This window comes from Caretta caretta, chromosome 1, assembly GCF_965140235.1.
Source record: "Caretta caretta isolate rCarCar2 chromosome 1, rCarCar1.hap1, whole genome shotgun sequence".
Taxonomy (NCBI): Eukaryota; Metazoa; Chordata; order Testudines; family Cheloniidae; genus Caretta; species Caretta caretta.
Genome location: NC_134206.1, coordinates 328,925,518 through 328,942,437, shown reverse-complemented (window position 1 = coordinate 328,942,437; position 16,920 = coordinate 328,925,518). Strand labels below are relative to the sequence as shown.

Sequence of the window (16,920 nt, the reverse complement as noted above, 5' to 3'; positions counted from 1 at the left end):
AAGAAATACTACTCACCACATATATGACATTTTAAGTAAGGCTTTTTTGAGAGGTGGATGGCTAAAAATATAAAGGGATGATTACCTGGATATTTCCCGGAGATAAACAGTCTGCATTGCTTTCTTCAAATGAGATTCAATATTTTTCCAGAGTCGACGTGTGTCACGTTCGTTTGCTGCGTAGAGTAAAAATTAGCTTTCTTAGTGTAAACTCTGAAAAAGTGTTTAACCTATAGAAGAGTGAAATTCAATTGAATAGCTGAATAGAGTCAGACACACCAAATAATCAATGGGACATCCTGACATTCTGAAATATTTGCATTACCATGATACAGAATTATCTTCTACTGATGTGAACAGCACGCTGCAAGGCAACAAAGTTGTACTGTGGTTACTTTGTGATACTCCATGACTATTTAACAGAATAGCTGCTTTCACTCTCCACTCCTAGGCCTGAGAGGTAAGGTAGTTTCTCCCTTGTCTTAGCTGTTGAGGTATGGGGAGAAGTTGTATAGGAGGGAGCAGCTGTTAGTGGAGGGAAAAGGCTTGGCAGCAGTTTCCTTCTGATCTCCATAAAACACTGACTAAAAGCTTGTTAATCTGCTTCTGCTACACTCCAAATGTTGACTTGTGTGCATTAGAACATAGGAACGGCTACAGTGGGTCAGACCAAAGGTCCATCTAGCCCAGTACCCTGTCTTCCGACAGTGGCCAATGCCAGGTGCCCCAGAGGGAACAAACAGAGCAGGTAATGACCCAGTGATCCTCCGTCACCCATTCCCAGCTTCTGGCAAACAGAGGTGAGGGACACCATCCCTGCCCATCCTGGCTAATAGCCATTAATGGACCTATCCTACATGAATTTAATCTAGTTCTTTTTTGAACCCTGTTATTGTGTTGACCTTCACAACATACTCTGGCAAAGAGTTCGACAGGTTGACTGTGTGTTGTGTGAAGAAATACTTCCTTTTGTTTGTTTTAAACCTGCTGTTTATTCATTTCATTTGGTGACCCCTAGTTCTTGTGTTAGGAGAAGGAGTAAATAGCACTTCCTTATTTACTTTCTCCCCACCAGTCATGATTTTATAGCCATCAATCATATCCCCCCTTAGTCATCTCTTTTTCCAAGCTGAAAGTACTAGTCTTCTTAATCTATCCTCATACGGAAGCCGTATTAGACAGTAAAAGCAACACTGCTGTGATTGTCAGAGTGAATGGAAAGTGAATCAAAGCGGGGCACTCCAGAAGAGGCACAGGTGGAGCCGCACCATTTTAAATGTGGACTGCTACTCAGGCCTGGTCTACATCTTAAACTTAGGCTGACCTAGCTACGTCGCTCACTGGTGTAAAAGATTTATACCCCAAGAGACATAGTTAAGCTAAGCCCCGACATAAACACTGCTAGGCTGATTAAAGAATTCTTCTGTCAACCTAGCTACCACCTCTCGAGGAGGTGGATTTACTACAAAGATGGGAAAAACCTCTTCCACTGCTGTAGCAAGTGTCTACATTACAGCAGTGTTGTTGCAGCACTCGTAGAAACAGCCTAATAGAAAAGCAAAGCACTTACCTTCTCCTCTGACCACTGGTTCACAATATTTAGTAAAATTTAGTGCAGCCTGCAGAAAAAAGACAGAAAAATTGACAACGTATTAGACATGGTCAGTCTATACTGTACAGCATATAACACACGTCTGGGTGATGTAAAGTGAATAAAAATATGTTTCAACTACTAATTATGGCATTTTGCTTCCAAGGTTTTCACTCTGACTTAGGTCGTAATGTTTCACAGTGTAATATTCAGGAATACAAACAACAAGATGACATTCACAACAAAAGCAAAGACAAACCTCCACAAAATATTTCACTATAATATGCTGATATATAAAAAAAATTCAATACAGCAATTGTATCTTTTTAAACCAGTAGTGCAGAAAGTAACTTACTGAAGACAAGTTCATTTCCTTCACCCTTTTTTGGTTAAAACTCATTGTTTCATCAGTGCTGCAAATATGTTCAATAATAGATTATATCTATTTACATGCAAATGCAGAGAAGAAATTATAAAAAAAAATCACAATTTTCAGAAACCCTTCTTCCACTTTCAAATAAGCAAAAATAGTTTAAGATAAGAATTATTTGTTCTACTCTATCTAGGCATCTAATGTATACTTTTTCCAATTTGTATAAGCCTATGAAGTTGGATATTTACTAATTGTGATGGGGTGGACTCCCCACACTACCCTCACAAGAGCTGAATTATGCCAGGTAGGCCCAATCAGCTATTTAGGCTACAAGCAGGGGCAATTTAGGCTGGAGGCAGCTAATTAAGGACAGGCTCACCTGTGGAGGAACAGGCAGGGCCTGCATAAAGCCTAGTAACTGACTGCAGAAAGGGGGGCTGCTGCTGGGAAAGGCTGCAGTCACTCCCCAAGAGGGGGCAAGAGCAAGCCAGGCAGATAAGATATGCAGGAAGAAGCCCAGAAAACCAGCAGCAAGAGGTAGGTCTGTGGCGGATTGTTAAAGGGTCCTGGGGCTGGAACCCAGTGTAGAATGTGGGCCTGGCTTCCCCTACCAGCCACCGCGGGAGTGGCTACGGCATTGGACACACCAGTCAGACAGCAGGTCTGGAAAGACTGTGAATACCCTAGAAGGGGAGGACTTTAGTGGCCTGGCCAGAGGACCAAGCCACACAGAGGAAGCTACAGACCCAGGAGTGAGCAGGGCAGCAGAGTGAGACAAGACGGGTGAAAACCATGCTGGAGGGAGAGCGCAAGCTGGCACAGCTAAATCCCCAGGATGGCCAGCGGGAGATGCCATTTGTGGTGAGTGGACCCTGTGACCCTTATACTTGGAATTTTGTAATACAGCAACCTTTCCAACTAATAACTTTGCCCCCATATCTTTAGAAAGCTCTATGCAGCATTTATAGTAATACCTAGACATCAACATATTGATTTCAATGCAGCTTCAAAACCATATTTACAGTGATACATAAAATCATAAAACACATATGCAGCAGTAAAAAGCAGTGTGCATTAATCTAAATTCTATTATATGTAGAGTAGTTCAGAAACTTATGAAATATTTATACTAGTCTATATTAACATATGCCATGCAAAAGACCTTTCACATACAAAAGCCTGTAGGACTGGGTCCTGAAACCCTTACAGACAGTATCTTTATTCATGTGAGTAGACCAGTTGATGACTTTGGGACAACTCCAATTAGCAAAATTACTCAAGAACAGTGGTACCCAAACTTTTCCTATCAAGCACCCTGCTTACCAGTAATGGAATCTGTCTGCGCCCCGCCCCCATTACTGCACAGCCAAGGCTTCCTCAGTTCAGGAGCTTGGGCTGAAGGTGGAGCAGGGGGAGGAACTGGGGCTAGAGGCAGAACTGGCCTGGGAGCGGAGAGGGAATGAGGGCTGAGCTGCGGCAGGGGGTCAAGTGGGGCCGGGTGGTACTCCCTCCCCACCACCCATGGGGGCTGGCCTGGGCCTTGCTGCACCGACCAGAATGTTTCTCTGTGCCCTTCTGGGGGGGGGTGCTCCCCACAGTTTGGGGACCATTGCTCAAGAACATACATGCCTGCAGGGCTGAGCCCCTCAAATCTGAATGACTCAACTACTGTAGCAAATCCTTTCAAGCATACTGTATCTATAGGTAAAAAGTGTAAAAGTAGATGACCTTTAGCTCTGGTGCTGTTGTTGCTGAGGATCCTGGCACAGCAGGAAGTCTGCACCATTGGCATGGGGCTGTTCGAGTGCCGCAAAAGAAGAATGTTTCCTGGCCTCCCCATTTCCTCTCTCCTCCCTATCAACTATCCTTTTTTTCCCCCCTATGAATAAAAGGAGGTTGAGTCAGGCCATACACTCCTCCTCTCAAGCCCTCAAGAGTGTGCGTGTGTGTGTGTGTCCCCCCCCCGGAATTTAAGCTTACAGAGAGCCATACAGGCTCAGGATCTAATTTAAAATTAACAAAAATCTAGGTGGATTTTTAAGGGAAAAAAAGCCACTACAAAAAGAAGCCTGTATCCTGCAGTTTATTGTACTGACAGGTAGAGAATTAGGAATAAACTCCAGTAACAGCACAAGAACACAGGTCTAGCCTGTCTCCAAGAAGAAGAAACAACACACGGTACAGACTGCTGGACATACGAAGTTCTAGGGAAACTAGCTGGGTAGTATGTGTGGCAGCTCTACTCCTATTTTCACAGGACTCTTTTCTTCTTAGCCAGCCTTATTTGTGCACTATTGGGCACTTTTACTTCTAAGTTATGGTAATTTTTGCAGAATAATTAAACCACAACTGTACCACAAGTGTTTGCATTGCTTAAGATTTATTTTCAGTTTGCTGCTCCTTTTAATAGGATTAAAGAGAACGTACATTAAAGATACCCTGGATTATTTTTCTCTGGTGCATTCAAAATTGCAGCATATGGTTATCAAAACTAACAGAAAAATTACATTTTCAACAAGATCCTGTGTATGCCAGTGTTGTATCTTGACTATTTTGTTGTTCCCACTGATTCCCTACTCCCACTCACCAAGAGATACATACCTAGCTTGATGTCCAGGAAAATAACTTATTAGGTGCCATCCATATAATGTCTCGGTGTCAATAAAAATGCACCAGTTAACATACTAAGTAATGTTCAAATACAGTGTGCATGTGTGTTTAAGTGAGAATATAAAACTTAATATATCAGAAAGTTAAAACAGTAAACACATTAAGTGGCCTCATACTCTAATATTACAGCGAAAAGCCACTCTCTGAACAGCTCATTTAACAGTCTTGTGAACAGGATAGTAGGTTGTGGGTTTTGGTTTTTTTTGTTTTTTAAAGTAAACATACATATAATCATAAATTACGAGTGTAACATTGATGAGAACTGAAAAGAGCATAATGACAAATCCTTTATGCTAATTTTTATTCTCTATGTATTCTTAAGAAAAAGACTGCTTCTAACTTAACTTCACACTCTAGCATGAATCTTCAATTTTATCAGTGAAACACAGTAAACAATAGTTTACCAAGACAGCTATAGATACACAGATACAGGGGAAAAAAGCTGGGTCTGTGATCTTGATCCTTTTATCTACTATTGTCTATACTTGTTTAACCATGCAGTGATCTCAAAACTCAAATGAGCTAAAGATCAAGGGACTTGTATACAACAAAGATACATAATCTCTTATTTCTTTATTAATTCAAGTTATGCAATCATAACCACTGAAATTGTGTAAAGACAATCATGCTCCTTGGCAGTAACTAAGAAGTAGCTCATTACTGAACAAGTACCCACTGATTTGATGTTTCATAGGTTAGATTTAAGGCAAAATGTAGAGATTCAAAAATTAAATGATTAAGTGCATTTTGAAATAAACCCCTCATTTTATACTTTGTCTGAATAGGGCAGATCACGGACTTGAACCTGTGTCTCCCACATCCTAGGTGAGTGCCTACACCTTCCCTCTCTAAATTTGAAAGGTCTTGGCTTTGTCCTGATACAGAACTGCAAACATTTTTGTTTCAGAGTAACAGCCGTGTTAGTCTGTATTCGCAAAAAGAAAAGGAGTACTTGTGGCACCTTAGGGACTAACCAATTTATTTGAGCATGAGCTTTCGTGAGCTACATCCGATGAAGTGAGCTGTAGCTCACGAAAGCTCATCCTCAAATAAATTGGTTAGTCTCTAAGGTGCCACAAGTACTCCTTTTCTTTTTGCGAAACATTTTTGTGAAATCTTCAATTTTTGTGGGATAGGAAAAACGTTTCCCACCCAGCTCTACTTTAGTCAGCCAAGATCTCAGCTCTGCCTAGCTTAGCTATTAGCCAATTCAGTTTTATGCAGAATAAAGATGGCCTCCCTGCCTTTACTCAGAGCTTTTACAGTGAAGCTGGTCTGGTAGCAAAGAGGGGAAGGAAGAAGGCAATATGGGGGGTGAGGGGGGAACCACTCTCTTCCCCTTCCCACAACCCCAGTCAGAATTTAGGGTTGGGGAGGGAAAAAAAGGGGGGGAGGGGGGAAGTTAACTGAAAGATGTGCATGGAATTACCAAACGTAAGCTATGGCTGACTACTGACCTCTTGCTACTTTTACCAATTCAGAATTTAAGCTTTATTGTCAAGCATTAAGGATACAGCATACATCATCTATAAAAATCTGAAAGGTGAATAGAAGTGTCAAAATTCCATACCCCCATGCTCCTTTGCTTTGGTTACTTCAGTGTTCCCAAGATAGACAGACAATTGAATGAAGCACAAATTTCCTAAAAACCCAAGTCTGCCAGGCAGATCATGATCTGATCTCACTCCTTGAACAATTAACTCCGATTTGATAGCAATACAGACAGAATTAAAGCTTTCCATATTTTAACATGTATTCATTATTCCATTAACTAGCTTAGAACACTATACCGTAAGCCATCGTTTACTTTAGCTTTTGTGAAATTCAGTGGTTTTCCCATAGTCTGTTCAAAATAAATGTGCATGCACATATATGTAAACTTATCTGAATATGAACGAATTCAATCAAATAATTAGTTTTGCTGAAGTCAAGAATTTTAACTTTTATTACACAAGTCACTGTCAGATAAAATAAAACATTTCTTTACCTGTTTGCTTTTGACTTTCTCAGTTTGGACAATGGTAATAGAATCAGTTTCATTTTTAAATTATAGTAAATTTCACTTTCAGATCCTCTGTGCACCGCTGCAATGTTTGGGTTATCTGTTTCTATTAGAATTTTTAATAGGAGTATAGAAACATTTACAGAACTGAGGACCAATAGAAAAGCTTTTGGATCAAATTCAGAAACCATGTTTCTACAAAACTATGCACCAGATGTAGTCTGTAGTAGGTGTGTTTAACTGCCTGCTGTGTACTGCTTTTCTGAAGTGAAAATTTACATTTTCATATCTATACAATATAGCAAAACGTAAGAAGTTTTGCATTTAATTTCCAGTGGAAACAAAGGCAGTTTTCTTCCCTGTAAACTGCCTTTATGAAGTTGTGCTGCTTTCTCTCATCCACTGTTTTAATCAATGTTCATTTAAAAACAAACAGCCTCTAACAATTGTAGTTTAACTGTATCAGGCAAACTATCTGCCTAATATGCTTCCAAACTATGCAGTGTATCTAGAAGTAAGAGGATATGACTGGAAGTCAGGACTCGTGGGGTTGTCTGCCTGCTCTCCTAATAACTCACATTGCCTGAGCAAGTCATTTGGGCCCAATTTTTCAAAGTGCCTACTAATTTGGGATGCCTTCATACATAGCTGCTTGACTTGAATGTTATACTCAGACACATCAAGAACTCATGACTCCAACTGATCTCACCTGAATAATCAGTTACATATTCAAAACTTGAGGTACGCATAATTAGTGGACTCTTAAAAACTTTTGGCTTTTACTTACTATACTAGCTACAGTACTTAACATGGATGTTATGAGATTTAAAGTTTTAAGGCTCTGGTGCATCAGTTTATTGCAAGTGCAAGCACGAAGTCTGCAAATTCCCTCAGTGACCCTCAGCTAAGGGAAGCCCTCAAGATAGTTAAGTCCAAAGCAGACGGCAAAGAGTTACAAAGGGCTCTCCCAAAACTGGGCAAGAACATGGCAGATGAAATTCAAATTTGATAAATGCAAACTGGAAAACACTCTCAACTCCTAGATATAAAATGATAGGGTCTACATTAGGTCTTTCCACTCAAGAAAGATCGTGGTTGGAGTCATTGTGGATAGTTCTCTGAAAACATCCACTCAATCTGCTGCAGCAGTCAAAAAAGCTAACAATGTTGGGCATCATTAGGAAAGGGATAGATAAGACAGAAAATATCTCATTGCTCTACATAAATTCATGCTACACCCACATCTTGAATACTGAGTGCAGATGTGGTTGCTCCATCTCAAAAAAGATATATTGGAAATGGAAAAGGTTCAGAAAAGGGAAACAAACAATTAGCGGTATGGAACAGCTTCCATATTTAGAGAGATTAATAAGACTGGGACTTTTCAGCTTGGAAAAGAGACAACTAAGGGCGGAAATGATTGAGGTCTATAAAATCATGACTGGTGTGGAGAAAGTAAATAAGGATGTGTTATTAATTCCTTCTCCTAACACAAGAACTAGGGGTCACCAAATGAAATTAATATACAGCAGGTTTCAAACAACAAAAGGAAGTATTTCTTCACACAACACACAGTCAACCTGTGGAACTCCTTGCCAGAGAATGTTGTGAAGGCCAAGACTATAACGGTTAAAAAAGGAACTAGATTAAATTAATGGAGAACAGGTCCATCAATGGCTATTAGCCAGGATCAGCAGGAATGGTGTCCCTCACCTCTGTTTGCCAGAAGCTGGGAAAGGGCAACGGAGGAGGATGGATCACTAGGTGATTACCTGTTCTATTCGTTCCCTCTGGGGCACCTGGCATTGGCCACTGTCAGAAGACAAGACACTGGGCTGGATGGACCTTTGGTCTGACCCACTGTAGCCGTTCCTATGTTCTAATGCACACAAGGCAACATTTGGAGTGTAGCAGAAGCAGATTAACAAGCTTTTAGTCAGTGTTTTATGGAGATCAGAAGGAAACTGCTGCCAAGCCCTTTTCCCTCCACTAACAGCTGCTCCCTCCTATACAACTTCTCCTCATACCTCAACAGCTAAGACAAGGGAGAAACTACCTTACCTCTCAGGCCTAGGAGTGGAGAATGAAAGCAGCTATTCTGTTAAATAGTCATGGAGTATCACAAAGTAACCACCGTGCAACATCCTTGCCTTGCAGTGTGGTGTTCACATCAATAGAAAATAAATCTGTATCATGGTAATGAAAATATTTCAGAATATCAGGATGTCCCATTGATTTATTTGGTGTGTCTGACTCTATTCAACTCTTCAAAGCTGAATTCCACTCTTCCATAGGTTAAACCCCCCCCACCCCTTTTTTTTTTTTTTTTTTTTTTTTTTTTTAGAGTTTACACTAACAAAGCTGATTTTTGCTGTATGCAGCAAATGAACATGACGCACTCTGGAAAAATACTGAATCTCATTGAAGAGAGCAATGCAGACTGTTTATCTCCGGAAAATATCCAGGTAATCGTCCCTTTTTATTTTTAGCCATCCACCTCTCAAAAGCCTTACTTAAAATGTCAAATATGTGGCAAGTAGTATTTCTTCCTGTCAGACTGACTCTCCCTTTTTCTTTTAAGATCAGTTTCTTTGCAGGTCTGGTGAGGCCCTCCTTAGAGACAAGACTGATACAAGCCCCCAGGGATATAAGGACACCCATACCTCACTAACTGATTTAAATAAGCCCAGTACCTTTTGATGCAATATGCTTATGACATGCTCTTTATCCAAACTGAACAATAAATCTAGCCTTTGAGATTTTGGACAAGAAAAATAAATCTAGAGGATCCCTCACCAGATGTCGAAGCTCTTTCAAGTCCCTGCAGACTGTGTAGAAGACACCAAGCAGAATATTAATGTACGCAGCATAGAAATCAGCAGAATATTCTGGAGGATGATAATGGGACAGAATCTTTTGTAGATGTCCTGTTCAGATATAAACAAGTTTGAATTTTTTCCCCAAAAAGCTGGCGATTGTCTTATTGTACTAATCATATTTTAAAAATTAAGTGCAACACAAGCCAAACAATGATAGTCAGCTGTACAGTAGAACCCAAATCAACAGCAAAAAGAAAACCCTACCAATAGGGGTAACAAAACCAAAAATGGCCCGGTTCCCTCAACATAAAAAAAAAAACACCACACACCCCCAAAAAACACACCACACCCCCTAAACTTAAACACCATCACAACGCTAAACCACACTAACTTTACTGACAACTAATTACAAGAAAAGCCTTAAACCATATGCTGCCAAAATGGCAAAGGATATAGAAACAGTCTCAACATCTGCAGCTAACCACAGCTGCGGGGGAGAAACTCAGATCTCCCAACATGCTCCTGTACTTCCATCAGCTGGCTGAGCTCTTCCTGTGACGGCCATGTGCATCTCACTAATGGGGATCCCCAGAAACAATTCTCAAACAAGAACAAAAAAGTAAAATGGGATTTCTAGTCAAAATGGATGAGGTAGATTGGGCTTTGCAGACTAAAGTGGCATAATAATTCGGGGTGGTATGTTCTCAGACTGCATGCAAAAGCAAAATGTGTTATGGGTGTTCCCTGGGAGGAAAACTGAGGACATGAGAAGGCTGGAGTCTCTGACCCTGGTGGGCAGTTCACTAGTTAGCATGCAGTGTGTGGTTTGAGATAGGGGATCCATATTGGAAATCTACATGAATTAAGAAGGAGGGTATCTCTGATGCCTAAGTAGAGGGTGATTGGGAATATAGAGCTTGTAATTTTACCAAAGCCACCTCTAGTTATTAAAAAACAAAACACTGCCTTCTGGATTCTAGTAACCAGCATACACAACTGTCACATTTTCTAACTGATTTAAAGCTGAAGCTTCAGCCTACTCTCATTGCTTAACAAAAGAACTAAGGGCTTGTCTACATTACCCGCAGGATCGACAGGCAGCGATTGATCCCGGGGGGGCGGGGTGGGGGGGTGGGGGGGAGTGGTGTGAGGGGGTGTCCATTTATCACGTCTAGTCTAGATGCAATAAATTGACCGCCGAGCGCTCTCCCGTCGACTCTGGTACTCCACAGGAACGAGAGGTGCAGGCAGAATTGACTGGGGAGCGTCAACTGTCGACTCACTGCAGTGAAGACACCACAGTGAATAGATTTAAGTACAAGGACTTCAGCTATGTTATTTACGTAGCTGAATTTGTGTAATTTAGATTGATTCTCCCCCCCACATGTAAACCAGGCCTGGGTGTTTGAAATGCTTAGATGGAAAGTCCTTGATCCAAAGTACTAATATTAGTTATTCATTCAACAAAAAAAGTAGAAAAAAAATTAAATTACCTATGCTGTAGTCAGGAAAATACAAGGTGAATGGCTCCAAGCACCCAGTGTTTGGACGAAACAGTTCCCACACAATTTCACTAAGGAAAATAACAGTGACATTTCTGTCTGTCTGTAAGAAGAAAGAGGGAAAAGGTCACCTTGCATGTTAAAATATTAATCAGAAGAACAAGTGTTAGGATTTTTCATTTGAAGAATTTCATCAAATTTAGTGTTTAACACAAATTATTAGCATATTAATAAGTCTTTTGGTGGCCTAATCAAGGAGCTCATACATTTGCAATTTTCATAATTATCTGGGATTCCTGTATATCTCTTGCCGTTTAATTGACATTTAAGCTACTAGGGACCTGGGGTACCAGGCAATATGAAGTTGCTTCCCTTCCCAAAATTAAGCCAACATTTCACTTCAATAATTAAACCCAGAATTTCATTAGGAGATTGTACAGAACAAGTTGAGGAGGTAAAGGAGGACCAAAATTTTGTGAAGGGAACACACTCAGGCTTAATTTATAAAGGTCATCTGACTCATGACACTACAAAGTTAGCTCTGTACTTAACTGATTGCTTTGCCATCTTAAATGTGGTTATGACTGGTAAGTAACTAAACCTTCACCTCAGCAAAGTCTGTGGCATTATGCAAGTTCCAACTTAATATTAAGTTGGTCATTAGAGAATATTTCTATATGAAAAATTATTTTACACAGTTCCCACAATTTAAGAATGAGAGAGAAATATTTCTGATGTCCTATTAATTTTTTTTTAAAATATCTGAGAGCTTACTTTAAAAAAAGAAAAACAGGCTAGCATATTCACATGTCATATACAATTTTAATAGAATGTGCAATTCCGTTATTCCACATGTCATTGTGGGGGTCATCTTCATCTATCATTACTGTTAGGACAGATTTTGCTCAGTGAACGAAGACTACATGGTTAAGGTAAACCAATCAATCCTCAAAATGTTCTGAGCTTATACCATACAAATATAATGCTACATTCTTTAATCTCCGCAGGTAGATTGCAACTGTACTAAAAACTCAGCAGTAGAGAGAGATGCCTTCCAGTATGATTCTTCCGTGAAGAGATTTCAGAGTTCTAGAAGCAGCCCATAAGTTGAAAAGTAAAAAATTGTTTCCTCAGGTTACTTCCACAATACAAAAATCACCAGAAATTAAGAACCACTGAAGTAAACAGAAAAGTAGTGTGGCACATGGATTCCAGAAAGTGCAACTGAATAAGGGACTAGCACAGATTATCAGAAAAAGCATAGCGCATGCAGTTCTTCCTTACATACACTTCTGTTTCTTGGTAGCTTCAAATATAATAAACAGATTTACAATAGGCTGATGTGCAATGATTCAGGATACAGTTTCCATCTTGCACAAAGATATTCTTTAAGGGAAAGGTGGAACAATCTATTTATTTTCCAGTGCTTATGAATTACCTAAATATCGTCCCCACCACAGGCAAGGGGATTGATATGCTTCTCTAATCTACCTCTACAGCTGCAAATTAATCAGCAATTTAAAAAATATTTATTAAAATGTAAACGACCACGTTTTTCATTTATTTTACACTAGGTCTTTAAACAAGTTATTTGCTAAGAAAACGTGAGGCAGAAAGTGAGTGACACTGACACGCACCTACAGAAGTGTCTTGCCAGCAAGATCAACATACAGCTACAAAGTGTCCCATCCACTAACTCAAGCACATCAAGTCTCTACAGCTTTCCACAGCCATTGGAATAGTCAATTTCACAAAACAACACAGCCCAACGGACAACAGAAAGGCTCCCACTAACTTTAATGGGCTTTAACTCAAGTCCAGTCCTTTCCTAAATCATTAGCAAGAGCAGCAGAAAAATATATTCTGTTCCTATCCCAAACAAAATCCCAAAAGAGTAATGCCTTTGCCTTATTGCAACAGGGTAAACTCTTAAGAGATTGTTACACACACACCAAAAGTCAGAGAGCCTCTGCGGGTGATAAAAACAGGACTAGCCACAATTGCATGACCAATGTTCCAAGAGTCCTTGCACCTGTCTCCAGGAGGGCCACCACAAAGGGTTCTCAGACACTGCTGGAGAAACTGCAAAAAAACAAACACTCCGGGAATACGGTTCATCTGTCCAACCCCGCACTCGCTACACTTGGGTTTAGCTCCCACTAAAGCAGCTGTTTCAGGATGGTTTGCACCCCCACACAGCCAGTTGCCAAGCTTTAAGAGCATGCTACCGTTTAACCAAGACAGTAGTAGCTGAGCTATGCTAAGCTCTTTTCAGTTAGAAGTTGCTCCTTATATACCTTACAGTCCTTCCAAGATTTTTATACTCTTTGGCAACTATTAAAAAACCTTGAAGAGTGGCAGAATTTTGTAATCTCAAAAAGCAATACATATTTTAGAAGATGCAGTGTACAGTGGAAGCAGCTTCAAAAGAATGCATAAAAGAGCAGACCTTACAGGACAACATATTAAATGGAATAATAAACAGAGCACAAAACGACAGACCATGGTGATATTTAAATTCTGATTTGAGTTCTGCCGCTGACCAAAATTCTGCAAAAAGTTACAACTTTCAGGAAAAAAAAAAGTTATACCCAAACTTCTCTACTCTAGGGAGTTCACTGGTAGTGAGAATGGGTAGATGATTTAATACCCTGTATCTATCTTTAACTTCTATGAAATATACATCAAAAATACTTTACCCAGTCACTTACCATTTCTTGTAGTCTAAGAAACCCTGGCAACACATTTGCCTCCATTTCCCTCAGCTGCTCTGCTTTATCCAGCACCTTTTAACAAACAAATTTTATTATATACTCAATTTTATTCTGACCTTTTATGTGGATTTTAAAAAACTTTCTAGTCCAGCAGATAGAGCCACATTTCACCCATAACTTTGGATGGCAAAGGTAACTACTTAAGTGGTAAGACACAAACAGAGCATGTCTGGGGGATTGCTGTTTCAAGGGTGATGGGAGCAGCCTTAGCAGTTTAGCCATCCAAGAAAAGTGATAACCCCCTAGAAACCAACTTTGTCATGTCTTACTGCAGTTATGAAGTGGAAATGCATCAGTGACTTATTTGAGTATTATTCATAAAGCCATGACATCGGAAGCAGCCAATTAAAAGTTTCATTTTTATCCAGCATTATGTTTTTTCAGAAGATTAAAATATCCCACACATTAGGATATTGCATGAATATGTTATTACAAAAGAATACTTTTTTCCATCAAGATTACCTTTTACTAAATGTGTTTGAGGAACTGCTTAATTTTTTTCAATGTAGCTATCCTTCTGAGGTTCATAAAGAGAGACTCCTGGGGAAATTATGCACATCTGTGGATGCACAGAATTCCTCTGTCTCACAGAATTTTGTATTTTCCCACATAATATTTATTTTGCCTAAGACATGTTGCAGTTCTGCCTTTTCCCCACCAGAGGCCACTGGGGCACCAGAACAGCCAGCTGCCTTCATGCTGGCTGTTCTAGCACCACAGCGGCCTCCTGTGGGCAAGAGGCAGAACTGCAGCACATAGGCAAAATGGATTTTGTGTGGGAAAATACAAAAATTCTAAGCCCAGTGCTCTAGAATTCCAGCAGGAGGAGAAGTTCACCAGAGCACCTGCCGGCGGAGCGAGGTTAGGACAGAGTGGGTCACACAGGGCTGCTGGGGGTGGTATGTGTCACAGATTAGGGTTGAGAATGGCTAGTGGGGGGTACAGACTGGACCATGGGCTCAGGAGCTAGTAGGGTGACAGTGCTGAGCGTAGGAATGGGGAAGGGGGACTGAAGACACCCATGGGGATGAGGAATTCAGAGACCGGGCAGATGTGCCTGACAATGCAAGAGGCTTGGGGTCAGCCAGAGTCTGCATGGGGGAGGCATCCCAACACCCTAATAATCCGCCTTTGCCCCAAAGAAAAACCTCCCACCCACACCCAACACCCTCCAGGTTCACTCCAGGCTCTTTCCCTCTCCCTCAGCTCCTCTGTTACCCCTGACTCCCCCAAGCCTTTGCGCTGTTTCTGACAGAGGCAGAAAATACAGTTCTGTATTGTAATTTAAATGAATTACATAAAGTTCTTACTTGGCATATTAATACAGAAATCTATTTGTCAAAAAAAAAATTACAAGAATTTTTTCCCTGCTCTGTATTGTTACAGACATACTTGCTGACAGATATTTTGACATAAATTACCAAAATAATTGAAACTAGCATGATTATATTGTGTTATTTTAGCAAATAAAAATGCAGAATTTCCAAAATTGTGCACAGAATTATTGATTTTTTGGTGCAGAATTCCCCCAGGAGTAAAGAGTCTGATTTTCTTCTAATAATAATGTATTTTGGCCTCAAAAATTAGGTCCAGAGATTTACAAGATTCTTTGTATTATTACGTGGAAGCCTAATACTGCTCCAAGAAATAACTAAAAAAAACCAACACTATGTGGTAACTATTAGTAAATATCAACTTTTTAAATGGGCACAACTGCATATAAACAATTACTATATTGAAGAGAGAAATGGAGGCCTTACCCAGAGTGAAAATATTGCGGATTATAATTCATTAAAGAATTCTTAAGATGAACACAATTAATACCTTCACTGAAGGATAAAAGAGGGAAAACACAGGTTTATTTTATGTTCCACTTACTACGCTGAATTTAACTACTGATATTAAAGTTGATTATTTCTTTTGGATTATTGTTGCTGTAATGACACTACAGATCTGCAGAGGATTATATTATTCTGTTCCCATTAATGAGTTTCCTTCTTTTCAAAAAGTTTTATTTATGATTTTTTTTTCCAAACCATTGAAAGGCATGAATCTTCATTGCTCATGGAAGAAGAGCACTAGGTAGAAAATTAAGGAATGTCGAATTTAAAAAATGGTATTTCATGATCACACAAAACTGGGACGGACATTATACAGCAGTACCCCAGTCACAAAAGCTCATGTTATTGGAATCTGTTTTATTCAGGTAGTAAAGATTACATCATCCCAAGATTTCAGACTGAAGTCTGATTGGACCAGAACTCAAGATATCTGTTCTGGGAAACCTGAACTGCTCAAGTTTACTCAGAATTTCTTATAGAGGGAACACATGCATTTTTACTCACCAGATATTCACTAGTGTTCCTTTAACAAAATTCCCTTGTAACTGTTTAGCATCAAGTTCTAAAAACTTGAATTAAGCATGTGTTAAGCAACTGTTTTCCATAGGCTGCTAGCATAGAGAGACCATGGCGTATCATGTTGACTAACACTGTCTCACTGTTTATTTGTACTCCCCCATCCGTCTAGATCCATGTGTCTCTTGTCCTATACTTAGATTGTAAGCTCCTTTGAGCATGAACCAGCTTTTTGTTCCACGTTTGTACAGCACCTAGCACAATAGGTTCCTGGTCTATGATCAGGGCTCCCAGGTGCCACTGTAATACAAATAATTAATAATAAAGTGGGAAGCAAACAAATTGGAATGCCTTTGTCCAAATCCACATCCAAATTGATAGGTTTGGCCTTTTCAGTTATGACTAAGCAATGTATAGCGTCTAACAATGCACAGCTAGGGTCCAGGTCACTGAAAAGATATATAAATGAATCTCCAAGTCACTTTCTATATCGCCCCTTTGCACCATAATACATACTCAAAGGCTAACATCCCAAACTGACTTACTAAACTATTAATTTCTGATGAAGTGAGCTGTAGCTCACGAAAGCTCATGCTCAAATAAATTGGTTAGTCTCTAAGGTGCCACAAGTACTCCTTTTCTTTTTGCGAATACAGACTAACACGGCTGTTCCTCTGTAAACTATTAATGAAAATATTAAACGTTATTTATTATACTGAAGAGATTCCCTCTTCAGACTTATTTTTTTCTGGCACAGTAGTACACAATTTAAAAACAAAACAAAACAGATCAACACATCAGACTGGGTTTTTTTGTAGCAGATAATATATAT

General features: G+C 39.8%; 1 protein-coding gene across 5 annotated transcripts in view; it reads right to left on the bottom strand.

Annotated features, from left to right (window-relative positions):
• The window catches only part of ORC5 (origin recognition complex subunit 5), a 122,882-nt gene that overhangs the window by 91,712 nt on the left and 14,250 nt on the right, over positions 1–16,920 (bottom strand). For 3 of the 5 annotated variants that reach the window (XM_048836406.2, XM_048836408.2, XM_075124500.1), the window contains 5 exons: positions 13,669–13,743; positions 10,949–11,060; positions 9,433–9,563; positions 1,571–1,619; positions 86–176 (listed from right to left, as the gene is read on the bottom strand). In XM_048836406.2, coding sequence (XP_048692363.1) covers positions 86–176; positions 1,571–1,619; positions 9,433–9,563; positions 10,949–11,060; positions 13,669–13,743 — 458 coding nt within the window. The remainder of the gene's footprint in view (positions 1–85; positions 177–1,570; positions 1,620–9,432; positions 9,564–10,948; positions 11,061–13,668; positions 13,744–16,920) is intronic. The other 2 variants (XM_048836407.2, XM_048836409.2) reach the window with 2 other exon arrangements.